General features: G+C 43.5%; 1 protein-coding gene across 2 annotated transcripts in view; it reads right to left on the reverse strand.

Annotated features, from left to right (window-relative positions):
* myo5b (myosin VB) overlaps positions 1-17,523 on the reverse strand; it is a 37,941-nt gene extending 20,418 nt beyond the window's left edge. For both annotated transcript variants that reach the window (XM_073477526.1, XM_073477525.1), the window contains exons 1-10: positions 17,182-17,523; positions 5,800-5,910; positions 4,699-4,870; positions 4,124-4,268; positions 3,349-3,505; positions 2,441-2,584; positions 2,052-2,133; positions 948-1,055; positions 671-780; positions 281-546 (exon numbers count right to left, since the gene is read on the reverse strand). In XM_073477526.1, the coding sequence (XP_073333627.1) occupies positions 281-546; positions 671-780; positions 948-1,055; positions 2,052-2,133; positions 2,441-2,584; positions 3,349-3,505; positions 4,124-4,268; positions 4,699-4,870; positions 5,800-5,910; positions 17,182-17,208 (1,322 nt within the window). In that variant the 5' untranslated portion in view covers positions 17,209-17,523. The remainder of the gene's footprint in view (positions 1-280; positions 547-670; positions 781-947; positions 1,056-2,051; positions 2,134-2,440; positions 2,585-3,348; positions 3,506-4,123; positions 4,269-4,698; positions 4,871-5,799; positions 5,911-17,181) is intronic.
* Positions 17,524-19,958: the final 2,435 nt, after the last annotated feature.

The raw sequence follows: 19,958 nt of genomic DNA on the forward strand, positions 1-19,958 counted from the left end.
TCACCACCCGGGTTTAAATCATCATACCAGAACTTTAACAAGAACCCCGCAACCAGGAGCTGAGATCCAACAATGTGACCCTGCAGTAGTCAGCTGATCGTCTTCCTGCTACAGCTGCAGGCTAACGGTCAGATCAGCTGTTCTGAGGTCAGATCAGCTGTACTCAGGTCAGATCAGCTGTTCTCAGGTCAGATCAGCTGTTCTCAGGTCAGATCAGCTGTTCTGAGGTCAGATTACAGGATGTCTCAGATCCTGAGCAGATGAAATGTCTCCGTCTTACCCGTAGATGTCCAGGACTCCGATGAACGAGTGCTGTTTGGACGACGTCTGCAGAGACATGTTGATGTGCTCCACGATCCAGTCGAACATGTGTGCGTAGATGTGTTTGGCGAGCGCGTCGCGGGCGTTGCTCGCCTGTTTGCTGGACATGTTCTTCACGTACGTCTCGGACGCGGTGGCCAACTTCCTGTGACAGAGCCAGTGCTCCATCTGCTGCTGCTCCACCCCCAGCAGCCGGCAGAAGTGCTGCAGGTGGACGTCGTCCCTCTGCAACACACACACACACACGCACACACACACACACACACAGCTTCACCTGTTAGAGGACGGACACACACTCTGACCTGCTCAACATCATCATCATCATCAGTTAGTAACCATGGTGACGTACCGAGATGTGACAGGACTCTCCGTCTCGCTCCGAGCAGATCTCGATGTTGCCCAGGTGAAGGATGGAGGCGATGACCTTAAAAATGCTGCTCTGACTGCTCTCCTTTATACCTGACACACACACACACACACACACACACACACACACACACACACACACACACAGGTTTAGCACATTTAACAGAGACGGTCCTGTTCTGGCTGTGTTCTGAGTTGTTCTCTCTGCAGTGAAGTGAGTCCGTCTCCTCGGTGAAGACATATGAATGGCTGTCGCTCACCCAGCAGCGTGAAGGCCTCTCTGGTCTTTATGAAGTCGTCAGCATCGTTCACTCCCTCGATGAAGATGTTCTCACCCAGAGACGTGAAGGTGAACTCTTCAGCGCTGGCTGAGGGACAAAAAGGACCAGAACCAGAAGTGTTTGTCAGCACAGAAATATCATCTCACTGAAGGGATTAATCAGATTGTCCATCACATTATCAATATCCAGTGTGAACAGCTGCTCTCAGATCAGTTCAGGTGAAGAATAAAAACAAGTCTCTTTGTGGAGCCATCACTTGAGGCCCTCAGACGAGCAGAGACCTGCTACATGATCTGCAGGACTTCAATACAAGACCTTCATAATACTGATAATAGAAATCACGTCTGGTACCACAGGGAACAACTGAGGGAACACTAAGGGCATAAAGATAAATGTGTCTGAACTGTGGAGGCCAAAGAAAATAGATGAAAACAAAATATTGAAATATCATCATTATTATTTCTGCTGGTATTGAAGATTATAGACGCAGCTCAGATCAAACTGTTGGAGTTTCGGGCTCTTGTGACATTAATCTGAGTTCATCTGAATTCATCTGAATTCATCTGAATTCATCTGAATTCATCTGAGCTCCAACAGAACTTCACTCCTTTGATTAATTATTAAACAACGATAATCTTCAGTCAAATAAAGATGATTTCATCCTGTGAAACAGTTTCTACAACGTCCGTCTCCTCCAGGGCTCCACCACACATCGCCTCCTGGATCAGCAGATGTTATCAGCTGATCCTGATGCTGCTTTCAGAAGGTTCAGAACCATCACAGAGACTGTGAGTCTGTTGAGACTGGAGCTTAAACTAACATGAGCATCAGTGGGGCTGGAGCGTCTCTACAGTAAGTGTGAGGTTGGAGCAGGTACCTGAGGACAGCTGAGAGGTCACACAGTGATCAGAAGACAGACAGACAGACAGACAGGTGGACAGACAGACAGGTGGACAGACAGACAGGTGGACAGACAGGTGGACAGACAGACAGGTGGACAGACAGACAGACAGGTGGACAGACAGACAGACAGACAGACAGACAGACAGACAGACAGACAGACAGACAGACAGGTGGACTCACTGAGGCCGAGCTCTCTGAACTCTGGTAAACTGGCTGAAGCACACAGCTGGTAGAAGATGTGATAATTCCTCTCGTCCTCCGCCTGAAGGACAAAAAACCAACAGCTCAAACATTTTGTACAAAGAGACAAGCAGGACGTCCCCGTACTGTGTACTTTATACTGTTACTGTGTACTTTATACTGCTTACTGTGTACTTTATACTGCTTACTGTGTACTTTATACTGTTACTGTGTACTTTATACTGCTTACTGTGTACTTTATACTGCTTACTGTGTACTTTATACTGCTTACTGTGTACTTTATACTGTTACTGTGTACTTTATACTGCTTACTGTGTACTTTATACTGCTTACTGTGTACTTTATACTGTATACTGAGTCCAGCCCACCTGAAAAACCACCCGGGACTTCTCCAGCAGGTACGTCCTCATGTTGGCTCCGATGATGTGGTACCGTCGGCTGAAACCGATCTGGATGTACTTTCCAAAGCGACTGCTGTTGTCATTCCGAGTCGTTTTTGCGTTTCCGATGGCCTGTTGGACAGACGGCTCAGTGTCGTCAGCATCATCAACACATCAGTGTGTCGGCGCTCGTGTTTGAGGCGAGTGAGACGAAGATCAACAGAATCTGTGTGAGCTCATGTTTCATGATGCAGCTCAGAGTTACTGTCTGATCCACAGGAGGAAGGCAGTGAAACAACATCTGTCTTCATGTTAATAATCGACAGAACATTAAACATGTTAACACGCAAAGAAGAAAAAAAATTAACTTTGATTTGCAGAACAAGAAAACCACTTCCTGTTTCAGTTCAAACGTATGAAGGCAACATACAGCTGGATGACTTGATGGATCAAAAACACAAGTAGTTACGGGTCGTTATGTGCTGGACTACTTCCTGCCTCTGAGATGTTGCCAGGCAACCAGCTGAGACTCCAGGAAGTTAGAGATCCCTGACAGGAAACAGTCTGTAGCATCACAACACGTCGTTTCTACGCTCAAGTTTTTGTTCGGACAAAACAAACCAGATCAGAGATGACGATGAGCGGGTTTTACAAGATCTGGCCTGTGGATTTCACTTCCTTTGGATGGAGCCAGGCTAGCTGTTCCCCCCTGTTTCCAGTCTTTATGCTAAGCTAAGCTAAGGAGCTGCTGGCTGTAGATTCAGATTTAGCATACAGACAAACTTTCACAAAATGTTGAACTGCTCCTTTAATTCCTCGATGAACCTGAACAAGTGTAAAGTTTTTATGGTTTGAATCAAACAGGAAGTCGCCCCGGCGGCCTCAGAGATGCTCACCTCCATGATGGGGCTGGAGGCGAGGACTTTCTCCTCCACGTTCGTGTCGTTGGCCGAGCCGCCGACGGTGGCAAAGAAACGCATGGCGTACTTCGCAGAGACCGTCTTTCCTGCTCCGGACTCTCCGCTCACGATGATGGACTGATTCCTCTCATCTCTACAACACACACACACACACACACACACACACACACACACACACACACACACACACACACACACATTGATTACACTGTGTATATAGATATATTTCCAGTAGAATGTACATTTCTTATATTTCTGTTCTATTTTTATAATTCTTGCTTATAGTTTTTATTTTTCTGGATATTTTCTAAGACTTCTGAATGGGAGCAGCTGTAACACAAGCAGTTTCCCCTCAGGGATCAATAAAGTATTTGTGAGTCTGGTTCTGACACCAGGCCTCAGACCATCACTGAAGCTGATGGTTCAAGTTACTGTCTGTATATTTATGATCCAGCAGATTTGGTCTCATTATCAGAAGACAGAACTGAAGCTTATCGTGACAGCAAATATCACATCCGAAGAATCTGATGATTAACACCCTGATTAATAACACAAACACAGCAGAGCTCAGTGAGAGCCCCACTGATCCTTCATGTTTGGGGCTGATGTTCATATACATGCATATGAGACCGGACCATCTGATCGGATCAATATGAGACCGGACCATCTGATCAGATCAATATGAGACCGGACCATCTGATCAGATCAATATGAGACCGGACCATCTGATCGGATCAACATGAGACCGGACCTGGCCATCTGTTTGTACGCCTCTTCAGCCACAGCGAAGATGTGAGGGTCCATGTCGCCCATGTTCTGCCCGGTGTAGGCGTTGATGACCTCCTCTCCATAGATCTGCAGCTGCTCGTACGGGTTGATGGCCACCAGCACGATCCCTGCACACACACACACACACACACACACACACACACACACACACACACACACACACACACACACCTTTGAGTCCTTGAACCAGCTGTCAGCATTAATAAGACGATGTGAGAGTTAATTATAGAATATTAAACATGTTCATTGTTCAATGAAGAACGTTGCTGATGAATGATTTCAAACCATCATGAATATAATTATATCATATTTCTAGTCATGTTTTTATTGATGCACATGTTTAAACAATTATCATCATATATTTGTATTTTTTATGATTTCCTGACGTGTTGCATGAATTTAAAATGATTTGTCAGCACAAATTCATCTTGTCCTGCCAATAAAGCTGCTTTGAATTTGAGACGTGTAAACAGTTTATAGACACTGCAGCATATCAATAATCACAAAGAGGGAGCAGCCGTAACGTGAGCGACTGACCGCAGTAGGTGTAGATGTGGTTGGACTCCAGGAAGCGAACTCGCAGGTTGTGCAGGACGGCAGGTTCATGCAGGTAACTGAGAGCAGTGAGGTCGTTCTCCCCGACCAGGATGTCGGGGTTACGCAGGAAGGGAAGAGGGTTACTCTTCGGACCCACGGGGTACTCCAGAGGCTGGAGGCAACACACGATACACAGTCAGTACACAGTCAGTACACAGTCAATACAGATTAATACAAATAATGTCCTCTGAAGAGGTTTGCAGTAGTCACACGCCTTCATTTACTCGTCTATGGTTTTGAATGTAGAGCCGGACTGATGTCATCAGCTGATCTCATATATAAAACTCAGACACGTTGCATAATCTGTGATTATTAATCTACAGTACAGTAATCTATATTTGTATATATATGTATATATGTATATATATATATATATATATACATATACATATATATATACATATATATATGTATATATACACATATATATATATATATATATATATATATATATATACAGTACAGTATATCAGCTCAGGCCTCGTGCCTGCACATCAGTCCCCCCGCTGGGCTTTGACCCGGAAGTCGTTCAAATGTGTTTCAGGAAGCCGGGAAATACAAAAGAAGAAGCCGAGGAAGGTTTCAACATGTCGAGGGCTACAACAAGAAATACACGTTTGGACCGACGAGGAGACAGTTCATGTTGTTGTTTACTCTTCCTAACTTGTTCTGTACGTGTCGTAATGGGTCGAGCAGATGAAGGTCCGGTAGCAGCTAGCTGAAACGGTGCATATCGCCACCTGCTGTGATGGAGTCGGACACACTTCTGTCGCTCGTGTCCCGGGACAATGGTAGCAGTTTAATTAAATGGCCTGATGGAGCTGTGACCTCAGCTAGCTGGTTAGCATGCTAACTTCAGTAGACTTCATGTTGCATATTGATTTATAGATCCGTCTCGATGGATCGATTCACTCTTGTGTCTTGTCTGTCGGGATCATGTGAAAGTGAAACCTGAGTCGCTGAATCTGTCTCATACTATTGATCTTTAAACTGGCGTGTTGTGACATGTCTTCATACAGAGCGTCCTCAGAGGGTCAGTACCGTCTCATCCTCCAGTTTAAGGTGGAGAGCAGCCTCTCCTTCCTTGTAGTCTCTGGTGATCTCTGCAGCCTTCCACACATCGTCAGGGTCGGGGATCCAGACCCGAGTGTACTGAAACAAACACAACACAACGTTAATCAGCAGCAGCAGCTTCAGGACAGATCAGCTCGTGAAGTTCACTGACGGCTCTCACTTCTGCTGCTCCACCACATTTATTTGATTCATTTAGTTACAAGTTACTTTGCAGGATGAGACTGAATGTAGTGGAGTAAAAAGTAGAATATTTCCCTCTGAGATGTAAAACAACCCGAAAACTGAACTTAACTATAGTAACTGAGTAACTGTAGTTAGTTACTTTCCTCCCTGCATGAGATCCTGGGTCAACCTGTTTGTTCGTCTCCTCACAGTAATGAATGATAATCATCAGCTCTTTTTGAGCGTCTGTTTCTGTAGATTAACACAGTTTCTGGTCCTGATCAAAGGCCTCGTTAACTCTCACTGATTATCATTTCTGTGGAAATTACAGCAGACGAGACTTCATCATGACAAACACTCCTGAACGCTGAGCGGCTCCCGCAGAGCTGTGGAGGACATCATGAATCTAAACCCTGAAGACAACGTGAGCCTCACGGTGGAGCTGGATCACCTGACACCTGGTATTAACACGTGATCACGATATCCAGACACGATATCAGGATAAAGAGAAATGAACGCTAATCAAGTGTAAATGTGTCGCGAACAGAATGTGACCAGATGAAGATCTGTACAGCGTGATGTCATCTGTACGCATCATAACACTGAGACACGTGTTTGTTTGTAGCTCAATTAAATATGTTGTTGTTTAAGTGTAGACAGGGAGCCGACAGGAAGCTGAGAGAGACTGAAACATCTGCTGTCATCAAACCATCAGGACGACCTGACGCACATCAGAAAGTTTCCTCGAACTCAACCCACAAAACTGTGACTCTTCAGGGGGGTGCGGGGCTGATACGCAGCAGCATCGAGCTCCTCAACACAAAGGCCGGATCAGATAACGTATCGGATCAGATCCTGCTGTAACACCAGGTGTAAACCAACCGCTGCCAGAACCACTCAACAGAACATGAACACAACTCTTCTGTTTTTCTCAGGAGCTGATGTGAACGATCGTCTCTGGGCACAGACAGGGTGAATTTGAACCAGTGTGACTTTGACAGAAACGAACAACACAAACGCAAACGTGTGTAAATATGAGCCAACAAACATCCTCAGATATGAAACGTGTCAGCCTGCTTCAGGACGGGACGAGGAGGCGTTAGGACGACGAGCCGGGCTGATTCTTCTCCTGTGTCCTCACACCGTGGAGCAGTTCATCTCTGCTGGGAGCAGATTATCTGTAAACGCCGAGTCAGCAGGATAAATAATGATGAACAGAAACAGAGTGCCGAGTCAGCACGCGGGATTTAGATTAATACGCTGCAGTCAGATTTAAATACAGTGACCTCACACAGCATCAGGCTGCTCAGTCCTGGGTCTGGGTCTGGGTCTGGGTCTGGGTCTGGGTCGTCACATTTAGCTTCAGTAAATCTGTGTGAAGTTACATAACGAGTCGTCGGGTCACGTGACCTCAGGTAATACAGAGAAGCGTGTGTGTGTGAGTGTGTTTATTCAAATGACGTGCTGGTTTCAGTGAAGCTGATTTGCATTAAAGGGACAAAAGAAACACACGCACACACACACACACACACACACACGCACACTCACAGATGTGTGTTATTGTTCTGCCTCTCGGTGCCGGTCGGTTGTCTGGAGGAACTGACAGTGAATCAGTTCTCCTGTTTGTCTGTTTGGGATCAATAAAGTTTGCTATAATCAAACTGAGAGTCCCTCCGACTGGATCAGTTCTGTTAGTCTGATCTCACACCATCACAATCATCTGCAGCTGGTTTCATCAATAATGAACATTTTTAAATAATTCAATAATTCAAATTATGTGGCCGGTAGCTGTGAGGCAGTACTGAAGAGAACTGGTGGGCCTTGGTGGAGGTATGCGCTCTACTGAGTGCCCTTCTATTTATGTGCTATTTTTATGATTTTAATCAATCTGCTTTTTAACTTTCTTGCTGCTGTTAAGTTTATTATCTGTGGCCCCTCTTCTGCTCCTCCTCCTCACTCTGCTGTCTGATTCATATTGAGCAGGTAAATGACATCATATTTTATTTCAGATCTGAATCAGCTCTCTGATCTTTCATGTAAAGTTTTATTACGTTCTGTCTTGATAACCTGAGTTTCACCATGTTTGTAACAAGTTTTAGTTTCCAGATGTTTTTGTGTTTCAGGAGTCATTTAGATGAAACAACTGACAACAACTAGTCAATAAATCATTAGAGGTTGGACATTAACAACAAACAATATAACTTTTACAGTATTACCTTTCATTACGTGTCAATGTTACAACATTTTCTATTTTAATTGTAGTTTATTTTCCTGGATTCACCTCATTTCTTCTGTTACTGTCTGACTCTGAAGTTTCTGTTCTTATTCTCTTATTTTTGAGTCATAATTTCCTTCTGCTTTAATAAAGTTCTGTCTTATCTTAAACGTTCTGCTTCCAGCTCTTCAGGTGTGAAGATTTGTGATGTTCAGTAGTTAATATCCTCGAACATGACGTTTGAAGACGTCTCCTCACACGGTGCATCTCGTTACTAAAAGTTGTCAGGAGGTGAATCTCTGCAGCCAATCAGAGAAGCCCGGCAGAGAGTCTGTGTATCTGGGGCACAGACACAAACTGACCAATGGCTGCGCAGCATGTCGTCTGCATGTGGAGCCTCTCAGCAGGAAACACCAGCAGGAATGAGACCGCGGACCAACACACACACACACACACACACACACACACACACACACACACACACACCTATGTATATCTAGAAGGTAAAAGTTGCTCTGAAACATCTTAAAGTTGTTTGAGATGAAATATAAAATGGAGTTTTGGTGTTTTTACTGCGTCACCTTCCTTTGTGACGATGCTCCTGTGGGTGGGGGTGGTGCTGGGGTGGTGCTGGGGTGGGGGTGGTGTTGGTGCTGGGGTGGTGTTGGTGCTGGGGTGGTGCTGGGGTGGTGCTGTGGGTGGGGGTGGTGTTGGTGCTGGGGTGGAGGACTCCCACGCCTGAGGGCACATACTTTGAGTGGGGGAGGGGCTGACCAACCTACATCCAGACTTACAGCATCAGACTCTCCACCATCACTGTGTCTCACACTCATCTCACCACAAACCAGACTCGTTACATCAGAACCAAACTGCGTCTCCCTAAAACAACACTGAAGGACTTTAATTAAAGGTGTTCAGTGTATTTCTGAGTGACATGGACGTTGTGTGATAACATGTAGGTACAACACGCTGTCAGAGGACTGATGCTGAGCTTCATCACTTCACCTGAAGTCAATATCAGACAAACATCTGGGCACTAAAGGATTTAAAGTGTCCACCGATCAGAGCCACCAGAGCAGGACACGGCCCGACACGGCCCGACACTGGCCGACCGTCAGCCTGCTGGGTCAGGGACGACGAACCACAACAGAGCAAGTGAAACGATTCAGATCTCCTCTCCTGTGAATACGACCCTCTGACACCAGGAGACTCTGGAGGGTAATCAGAGGCTTGTGGTCCGAGCTCAACAACACACTTTAACTCCTGAACCCGACATGTCGTTAAGTTTTATGGTGTTTCATGTGAAGCAGACTGCAGCTCTGGTTTCCTCTCAGAGACAGTAAAGTTCACTCTGACAGCACTGTCATCCATTTCTGCTTCGCTCTGTTGTGTTCTGGTTTCTTCAGACTGAAAAAAGAAAAAGAAAGCCTCCCTCCAAACTCTGTCACACTGTGATTGGACGGTCGCTGTGTCGGGGGAGGGTTTGTGTGTGTGGAGGTGAAGAGGAGGAAACAAGAAGAACAGCCGAGGACGAGTTGTTCTTCAGGTTCAGAATAAAGACGAGCCTGCAGCTGAAGAGGTGGATGTAAACCTCAACACGTCACGTGACTCAGTCTCAGTGGACGACACTCGAGCCGTCTGTTCAGGTTTCTGTTCACAGACGCTCACAGGTGAAATCTGTGAGGCTCCGCCCACTGACGTGTCAGCACAATGACATCAGCCTCAGGAGGGAGGGGGAGGAGGAGGAGGGGGAGCACTGGGTGTGTCTGACAGGAAGCCACAACACCACCTGTACCTGTCGAGGAACTTTGATCTGACGACAGCAGCTTTCAGAGGAAGCTAAAGCTCACAGATACCAGAGAGGAAGCACTCGTCTTCATGTGAACACTCGATCCTCTCACAAATGTTCTTCCACATTTTCTCTCTCCTGTGTTTGTGACGGGAGAACTGCCGGGGAAAGAAAGCTTGGCAGGAAAAGTCTTTTTTTCCACCTGTAAAAAGAATTTCTTTCACAAGAAAAAGATGAAGGAACTTAAATAAACTTTAAAGATTATCCGGCAAAGCTTTTTCCCACCAGTTCTCCCGTCAGAAACACAGGAGAGAAACTAGACCAGGTCAGAACATTTCTGCTGACTCAGGCCTCCTGTGTGTGAACGTTTACATTAAAGTCAGATTAAATTAAATCTTAAAGCGTTCCAGCTACATTTAAACAATGAATACAACCTATCTCCAACACATACAATACCTAAATAATAAAAGTTGGACATGACAACAGTTACTTTCATTCTATAATCTGACACCTCAAAGACATTCAGACAGAAAACATTCAGTCTGATCCAAATCCTGTAATTCATTATGAAATGAGTCGCAGATTCACTAACTCGTTCATTTCTGACTGATTCTTCCACCCGCCAACCTGCTGCACTGGATGTAATTATAGATACTGGATTACACACACACACACACACACACACACACACACACACAGGGGCTCTGTGGTGTTTCAGGCTAATCCTGCTCTGCCGGACCCAAAACCCGCCTCAAAGATTTAAACTCCGGTTCAGTTGAAAGTTCAGTTGAAGCCTCGACATGTTTGATCATGAACAGATGAAAACACGACTCGTCATCGTCACTTCATCTGCTGATCGATCATTTCTTCAGTGATTGTTTTGTCAGTGATGTGTCAGAAGGAGACGAGATGAACAAAGATCTGCTTTTTCTCTGTTTTATCTGATCTGAAGACTTTTGAAGACGTCTGATTGAAATAGTCAATAAAAAGTCATCTGTCACAAACATCCTGTTCATACTGTCAGAGAGCTGATCTGCTGTCAGTCGGCCTGAACGTGCAGCTGTGAAGTGAAGACAAATATAATAGATCATAAATATCTGATCAGGATCAGCTTGGGCAGATTTTCATTCATAAAGAATCAGTTTTTAAAAACATGATCTGGACTGTGGGGCCCTGGACTGAGGGGCCCTGGACTGTGGGGCCCTGGACTGAGGGGCCCTGGACTGTGGGGCCCTGGACTGTGGGGCCCTGGACTGTGGGGCCCTGGACTGAGGGGCCCTGGACTGTGGGGCCCTGGACTGTGAGGCCCTGGACTGTGAGGCCCTGGACTGTGAGGCCCTGGACTGAGGGGCCCTGGACTGTGAGGCCCTGGACTTGGTTCCATGAGCACATGAGACTGTCTGCAGGGGCCCACCAGTGTCTGATGGTGACTCAGCTGAGTGCCGGAGCTGAACAGCAACAGATGGAGCAGCAGGTCGGGCCCCGCTGGCCTGCAGCTCCGGATTATTTCACCTCACAGCGGGTGCAGCGGCTTTAAGTGGCCCGACTTAATGATGTGGACTCCAGAGTCCAGCAGGAGGGATTACAGAGCTCCGCCTCCACACACACTGTCTGAGACAGTTGACTCAGATTAACAAGTGTAAAAATGATTTTTAACAAACACCAGCGGGCTCTGTGGACAGAACTGAGCCTATAAACAGAACATTATTACATTATTACATTAATACTTTATGTTACACTTCATATCCATCAATGGTTTGTGTAAAACTGCAATAATATTTGAGGTGGACTGATTGATCCGAGTGTGTTGAGCTCAGTGTCACTTCAGTTGTTTCTTGTTTGATGAGCTGTGATTTCAATAAAGACAAACATTTATCTGCACCTGTGATCCGATCAGAACCACTAACATCAGTCAGGAGAGAGGCCCACCAGTCCAGGATCGTCTCAGTGTGAGCAGAGCGTCTGACAGCTGATTATCAATCAATCAATCAATCAATCAATCAATCAATCAATCAATCAGAGTTTATCACCTCGATTCATCATTTTGTCTCAAAAATAACAAGTTTATAATTATAATCAACATAAAACAGGAAGCAACAAGTTTCAAAAACTAGTGAAACTAGAACGGCACTCAGTAGAGTGCATACCTCCGCCATGGACCAACAGCCACTCATCACTGTCTTAAAGACAATAAGAAAAAACAAAACCAACCAACCAATCAATTGACCAAACAACCAATTAATCAACCAACCAATTGATCAACCAACCGCTGACAGCACAACCTCTGTGGTACCAGCAGCAGATCAATAGATGTGATGAGTGTGATCAGTGGCTGACCTGTCGTCATGTGATGCTCGTGGAAGTAAACACTGAGCTGATGGTGAGAAACTTTGACCAAAGACATGAGTTCTCAGGAAGTGGAACCATCAGAGGAGCTTGTGAATGCAGCAACAGACTGTCTGATGACATCACTGTGACATCACTGTGACATCACCATGACATCACTGTGACGTCTAAACAACCTGTAGTGTCTCACTGCAGCTTTAACAAAGTGCTGATGTATCTATCTGTTGACTGTTAATGAGCATGTTAATGAGTCTGACTGTTAATGAGTCTGATTGTTAATGAGTTTGACTGTTAATGAGTCTGACTGTTAATGAGCCTGACTGTTAATGAGCCTGATTGTTAATGAGCCTGACTGTAAATGAGTTTGACTGTTAATGAGTTTGACTGTTAATGAGTTTGACTGTTAATGAGTCTGATCATGAGTCTGATTGTTAATGAGTCTGATAATGAGTCTGATTGTTAATGAGCCTGATAATGAGTCTGATTGTTAATGAGCCTGATTGTTAATGAGTCTGACTGTTAATGAGTTTGACTGTTAATGAGTCTGATAATGAGTCTGACTGTTAATGAGTCTGACTGTTGATGAGTCTGATTGTTAATGAGTCTGACTGTTAATGAGCCTGATTGTTAATGAGCCTGATTGTTAATGAGTCTGATTGTTAATGAGTCTGATAATGAGTCTGATTGTTAATGAGTCTGACTGTTAATGAGTTTGACTGTTAATGAGTCTGATAATGAGTCTGACTGTTAATGAGTCTGATTGTTAATGAGTCTGACTGTTAATGAGTTTGACTGTTAATGAGTTTGACTGTTAATGAGCCTGATTATTAATGAGCCTGACTGTTAATGAGCCTGATTGTTAATGAGCCTGATTGTTAATGAGTCTGATTGTTAATGAGTCTGATAATGAGTCTGTTAATGAGTCTGATTGTTAATGAGCCTGATTGATAATGAGTCTGACTGTTAATGAGTCTGACTGTTAATGAGCCTGATTGATAATGAGTCTGACTGTTAATGAGTCTGACTGTTAATGAGCCTGATTGATAATGAGTCTGACTGTTAATGAGTCTGACTGTTAATGAGTCTGATAATGAGTCTGACTGTTAATGAGTCTGACTGTTAATGAGTCTGATAATGAGTCTGACTGTTAATGAGTCTGATTGTTAATGAGTCTGATAATGAGTCTGACTGTTAATGAGTCTGATAATGAGTCTGATTGTTAATGAGTCTGACTGTTAATGAGTCTGATAATGAGTCTGATTGATAATGAGTCTGACTGTTAATGAGTCTGATAATGAGTCTGATTGATAATGAGTCTGACTGTTAATGAGTCTGACTGTTAATGAGTCTGATTGTTAATGAGTCTGACTGTTAATGAGTCTGATAATGAGTCTGACTGTTAATGAGTCTGATAATGAGTCTGATTGTTAATGAGTCTGACTGTTAATGAGTCGGACTGTTAATGAGTCTGACTGTTAATGAGTCTGACTGTTAATGAGTCTGATAATGAGTCTGATTGTTAATGAGTCTGACTGTTAATGAGTCGGACTGTTAATGAGTCTGACTGTTAATGAGTCTGATAATGAGTCTGACTGTTAATGAGTCTGACTGTTGATGAGTCTGATTGTTAATGAGTCTGACTGTTAATGAGCCTGATTGTTAATGAGCCTGATTGTTAATGAGTCTGATTGTTAATGAGTCTGATAATGAGTCTGATTGTTAATGAGTCTGACTGTTAATGAGTCTGACTGTTAATGAGTCTGATAATGAGTCTGACTGTTAATGAGTCTGATTGTTAATGAGTTTGACTGTTAATGAGTCTGACTGTTAATGAGCCTGACTGTTAATGAGCCTGATTGTTAATGAGCCTGACTGTAAATGAGTTTGACTGTTAATGAGTTTGACTGTTAATGAGTTTGACTGTTAATGAGTCTGATCATGAGTCTGATTGTTAATGAGTCTGATAATGAGTCTGATTGTTAATGAGCCTGATAATGAGTCTGATTGTTAATGAGCCTGATTGTTAATGAGTCTGACTGTTAATGAGTTTGACTGTTAATGAGTCTGATAATGAGTCTGACTGTTAATGAGTCTGACTGTTGATGAGTCTGATTGTTAATGAGTCTGACTGTTAATGAGCCTGATTGTTAATGAGCCTGATTGTTAATGAGTCTGATTGTTAATGAGTCTGATAATGAGTCTGATTGATAATGAGTCTGACTGTTAATGAGTCTGATAATGAGTCTGATTGATAATGAGTCTGACTGTTAATGAGTCTGACTGTTAATGAGTCTGACTGTTAATGAGTCTGATTGTTAATGAGTCTGACTGTTAATGAGTCTGATAATGAGTCTGACTGTTAATGAGTCTGATAATGAGTCTGATTGTTAATGAGTCTGACTGTTAATGAGTCGGACTGTTAATGAGTCTGACTGTTAATGAGTCTGACTGTTAATGAGTCTGATAATGAGTCTGATTGTTAATGAGTCTGACTGTTAATGAGTCGGACTGTTAATGAGTCTGACTGTTAATGAGTCTGATAATGAGTCTGACTGTTAATGAGTCTGACTGTTGATGAGTCTGATTGTTAATGAGTCTGACTGTTAATGAGCCTGATTGTTAATGAGCCTGATTGTTAATGAGTCTGATTGTTAATGAGTCTGATAATGAGTCTGATTGTTAATGAGTCTGACTGTTAATGAGTCTGATAATGAGTCTGACTGTTAATGAGTCTGATTGTTAATGAGTTTGACTGTTAATGAGTCTGACTGTTAATGAGCCTGACTGTTAATGAGCCTGATTGTTAATGAGCCTGACTGTAAATGAGTTTGACTGTTAATGAGTTTGACTGTTAATGAGTTTGACTGTTAATGAGTCTGATCATGAGTCTGATTGTTAATGAGTCTGATAATGAGTCTGATTGTTAATGAGCCTGATAATGAGTCTGATTGTTAATGAGCCTGATTGTTAATGAGTCTGACTGTTAATGAGTTTGACTGTTAATGAGTCTGATAATGAGTCTGACTGTTAATGAGTCTGACTGTTGATGAGTCTGATTGTTAATGAGTCTGACTGTTAATGAGCCTGATTGTTAATGAGCCTGATTGTTAATGAGTCTGATTGTTAATGAGTCTGATAATGAGTCTGATTGTTAATGAGTCTGACTGTTAATGAGTTTGACTGTTAATGAGTCTGATAATGAGTCTGACTGTTAATGAGTCTGACTGTTAATGAGTTTGACTGTTAATGAGTTTGACTGTTAATGAGCCTGATTATTAATGAGCCTGACTGTTAATGAGCCTGATTGTTAATGAGCCTGATTGTTAATGAGTCTGATTGTTAATGAGTCTGATAATGAGTCTGATTGTTAATGAGTCTGATTGTTAATGAGCCTGATTGATAATGAGTCTGACTGTTAATGAGTCTGACTGTTAATGAGTCTGATAATGAGTCTGATTGATAATGAGTCTGACTGTTAATGAGTCTGACTGTTAATGAGTCTGATTGTTAATGAGTCTGACTGTTAATGAGTCTGATAATGAGTCTGACTGTTAATGAGTCTGATAATGAGTCTGACTGTTAATGAGTCGGACTGTTAATGAGTCTGACTGTTAATGAGTCTGACTGTTAATGAGTCTGATAATGAGTCTGATTGTTAATGAGTCTGACTGTTAATGAGTCGGACTGTTAATGAGTCTGACTGTTAATGAGTCTGATAATGAGTCTGACTGTTAATGAGTCTGACTGTTGATGAGTCTGATTGTTAATGAGTCTGACTGTTAATGAGCCTGATTGTTAATGAGCCTGATTGTTAATGAGTCTGATTGTTAATGAGTCTGATAATGAGTCTGATTGTTAATGAGTCTGACTGTTAATGAGTCTGACTGTTAATGAGTCTGATAATGAGTCTGACTGTTAATGAGTCTGACTGTTAATGAGTCTGATAATGAGTCTGACTGTTAATGAGTCTGATTGTTAATGAGTCTGATAATGAGTCTGATAATGAGTCTGATTGTTAATGAGTCTGACTGTTAATGAGTCTGATAATGAGTCTGATTGATAATGAGTCTGACTGTTAATGAGTCTGATAATGAGTCTGATTGATAATGAGTCTGACTGTTAATGAGTCTGACTGTTAATGAGTCTGATTGTTAATGAGTCTGACTGTTAATGAGTCTGTTAATGAGTCTGACTGTTAATGAGTCTGATAATGAGTCTGATTGTTAATGAGTCTGACTGTTAATGAGTCTGACTGTTCATGAGTCTGATTTTAAAATGAACAGGTCTGATAGGCTCCTCCCATCGAGCCTGATACGCAGGTGAACCGCGGCTCCTGCACCTGCCCGCTCACTGTCGTGTTGAACTCCATTCAAAAATATGTCACTTTAAAGCGCAGCGTCGCTTATGACACCAACTCTCACACACGATACAAGACAAGAGCTCTGCTCGGTGTCGTCACTCATTCGGCTCGGTTACAACCCAACACACAGTTATAGTTGTGACAGTATTGACACTTTTGGGTCAGTATCACTGATGTACCGGACAGGACAGAGCACACATTAACAGGTGACTCAGCTCTCAAGAGTTTCGTTAAAACAACATGGAGTTTGGCTCATGTCGGACAGAAAGGGTGGATCTCTCTCTCTCTCTCTCTCTCTCTCTCTCTCTCTCACACACACACACACACACACACGCAGGCCTGTTTGTGTTAAAATAACGATTTGTTAAATGGAGTTCTGAGCGGAGTTCAAACCCCGGCTGATCAGACACACTCAGGTATGAGACACCTGTCCGTGTTAAAGCGTGACGTCTGGCTGTTTTGCAGGTAAAGGCTCACCTTTGTGTACAGCTCGTTCACAGACATGGTCCGGCTCGTCTTCCCTCCTGAACCAACAAACTACAAACAAACGGTCGGGTCGGGTCCGGTCCGGTCGTTGTTCCCATCAAGAGTCCATTAAAATCCTTCAATCCGGAAGTTTCTTCATGTACAGCAGGTGAACAGCGGACAGCTCCCAGTCCGCATGTCTCCGGTCCGGACAGGTGCAGGTTCGGTCAGTGTGCTCGGTGCTGAGCGGCTCCCGGTACCGGCAGGTGTGTGTGTGTGTGTGTGTGTGTGTGAGTTGTTTCAGTGATCGGACGGAGAAAAAAGACGTGAAATGATCCGTAAATCCAGCGACAACACACAGGAACTACTTCCTGACGACACTGTGTGAGCTACTGTACACACGCGCGCGCGCGCACACACACACACACACCAACTGGATCACCAGGGCACTGCAACACACACCACAGGTTGTCAACACGAGGGTCGGGACCCCGCAGACGGTCCCCGGATAAACCTGAGGGTCCCGTCATGATTCATGGAGGAGACCAGGTTTTATCCCTCATCGTCCTTTAATATATAATAATATAAAGTCAGAGACTCAGATGATTCTGATCAGATCACCTGATCACAACAGTGATGAAATGTAACTAACAAGATGTTTAAAAGGTTTGATACAAACCATGTTGTGTTAATGTGGAGCAGAGTATCAGGTGAAAAGCATCATGGGACATTTAATGTTACAGACAGACGGATCATTGCGCTGATATTCACTGTGTCTGTGTTTACTTTGGCTCTGATGCAGCATGTAATCTGTAAAGTAACTAGTAACTGAAGGTATCAATAAATGTAGTGGAGTAAAAAGTACAATATTTGCCTCCATAATGTAATGTGATGTCATGTGATGTAATGTGATGTCATGTGATGTAATGTGATGTCATGTGATGTAATGTGATGTAATGTGATGTCATGTGATGTCATGTGATGTCATGTGATGTCATGTGATGTAATGGAGTGGAAGTAAAAAGTAGCAGAAAATGAAAATACTCAAGTGAAATATAAGTACCTTAAAACTATACCTAAGTACTGTACCTGAGTAAATGTACTTCGTTACATTCCAGCGCTGTTTTATTTTCTCTGTACATGTATATTGGTTTTAAATATTGATTATCAGTCTCTCTTTGATCGGTATCGACCCTGAACAAAACAATATCGTCGACCCCTCGCTGTGATGTCATGTTGTGATGTCAGGGGTCAGTTGCATTATGGGTCAGAACCAACATGGCTGCAGAGGAAAAACATACAGCTCTAATAGAACTCCACTGTGCACGTGGTCCAGGAGGCGCTGAGTTCATGTTTGTTGACATTAAAAATGTTTCAGGTTTGAGTTCTGCTGCGCCGACCAGTTCTGGACCGACGTTCTGTTTGTTCTCAGCCTTCAGTCTGTTATTTCACTGTGGGTTTCACGATGTCTGCTGAGAGAACAGAGTCTGTGATGTGAGGACGTCACTTCACTGAGGGAAGCTGCTGCATCCTGATCTTTACGGTCGTGTTATCATCTGAATTCATGCCAGTAAAAGCACACGGTCGCACTGTGATGACATCATAATCACGTGTTCAATCAATGTCCACAGCAGATCAATACAGACAGGTGACCACGGGACAACAGACACCACGTGGCAGCTCACTCTGCTCACATATGACAACAGAAGACACGACAGCTGACAGAGAGAGGAGCTGTAATAATACCCATAATGCACCTCACCCAGCTGGGGCTGATGTTACTGATCAGTTCACTGATCTGGATTATTGATCTGTAACAGGTCATACACTCTTCTAACCAACAGTTTTCAGTTTTCTGTCATAAAAGAAAATGAAAACCAGCAAACGTTCACGAGAAGCTGAAGCAGATTTAAACCACTTAAAGGAACAGTTCACCTAAAACAGTAAAACTCAGTCATCTCCTCCTGATGATATAAAGTCAGGCTCAGCCATCATCTCCTCCTGATGATATAAAGTCAGGCTCAGGAGGAGATGATGACTGAGCCTGACTTTATATCATCAGGAGGAGACGATGGCTGAGCCTGACTTTATATCATCAGGAGGAGATGATGATCCTCTAAACAGACGCTCCTTACATGTGCAGAACTTGCCTGACTTTTCTTCAGTATCACAGTGATCCAGTGACAGTTGTCTGTACATCCACAGGTACACTGCTAACAGGAAGTGCTAACAGCTAATTCAGCAAAGTTTTAATGTAGTTATTGAGGTTTTTTTTTGTGTTTTGCAGACTACAAAACTTCACCTGACTTTCCATCTGCCTGGGGTCAGGAGATAATGACTGGATTAAAGGTTTTGGGTGAACTGTTCCTTTAATGATCCTCTGTTGGACCTGAAGAACAAGGTCCTCCAAGGTGAGAAATCTTATCAGTGATGTTGTGTAATGTGGACAAGAATATACTGATAGTGTGTGTGTGTGTGTGTGTGTGTGTGTGTGTGTGGACATTAACCCACACACTTCAGTCAGTCCTGTCAGAGCTCTCACATATAAAGAAAGACAAACGGAGCGTTACCTTGGAGTAGGGGTAGTAATCACTGGTCATCCTGTCGTTCAGTTCTGGATCCTGGTGTCGGGTCAGTGTATCTGCTCAGAGACGTTCATTCTGTTCCTTCGATCACCTGACTGACTGTGGGAAGCAGCTCGTCTCAGACCTGTCTGAGCATTAACTTTGATTCTTACATGAGCTAATGAGTCCACTCCCAAACCACTCCCTCTGCAGGTATGAGGTGTT

Source organism: Pagrus major, chromosome 12, assembly GCF_040436345.1.
Source record: "Pagrus major chromosome 12, Pma_NU_1.0".
Taxonomy (NCBI): Eukaryota; Metazoa; Chordata; class Actinopteri; order Spariformes; family Sparidae; genus Pagrus; species Pagrus major.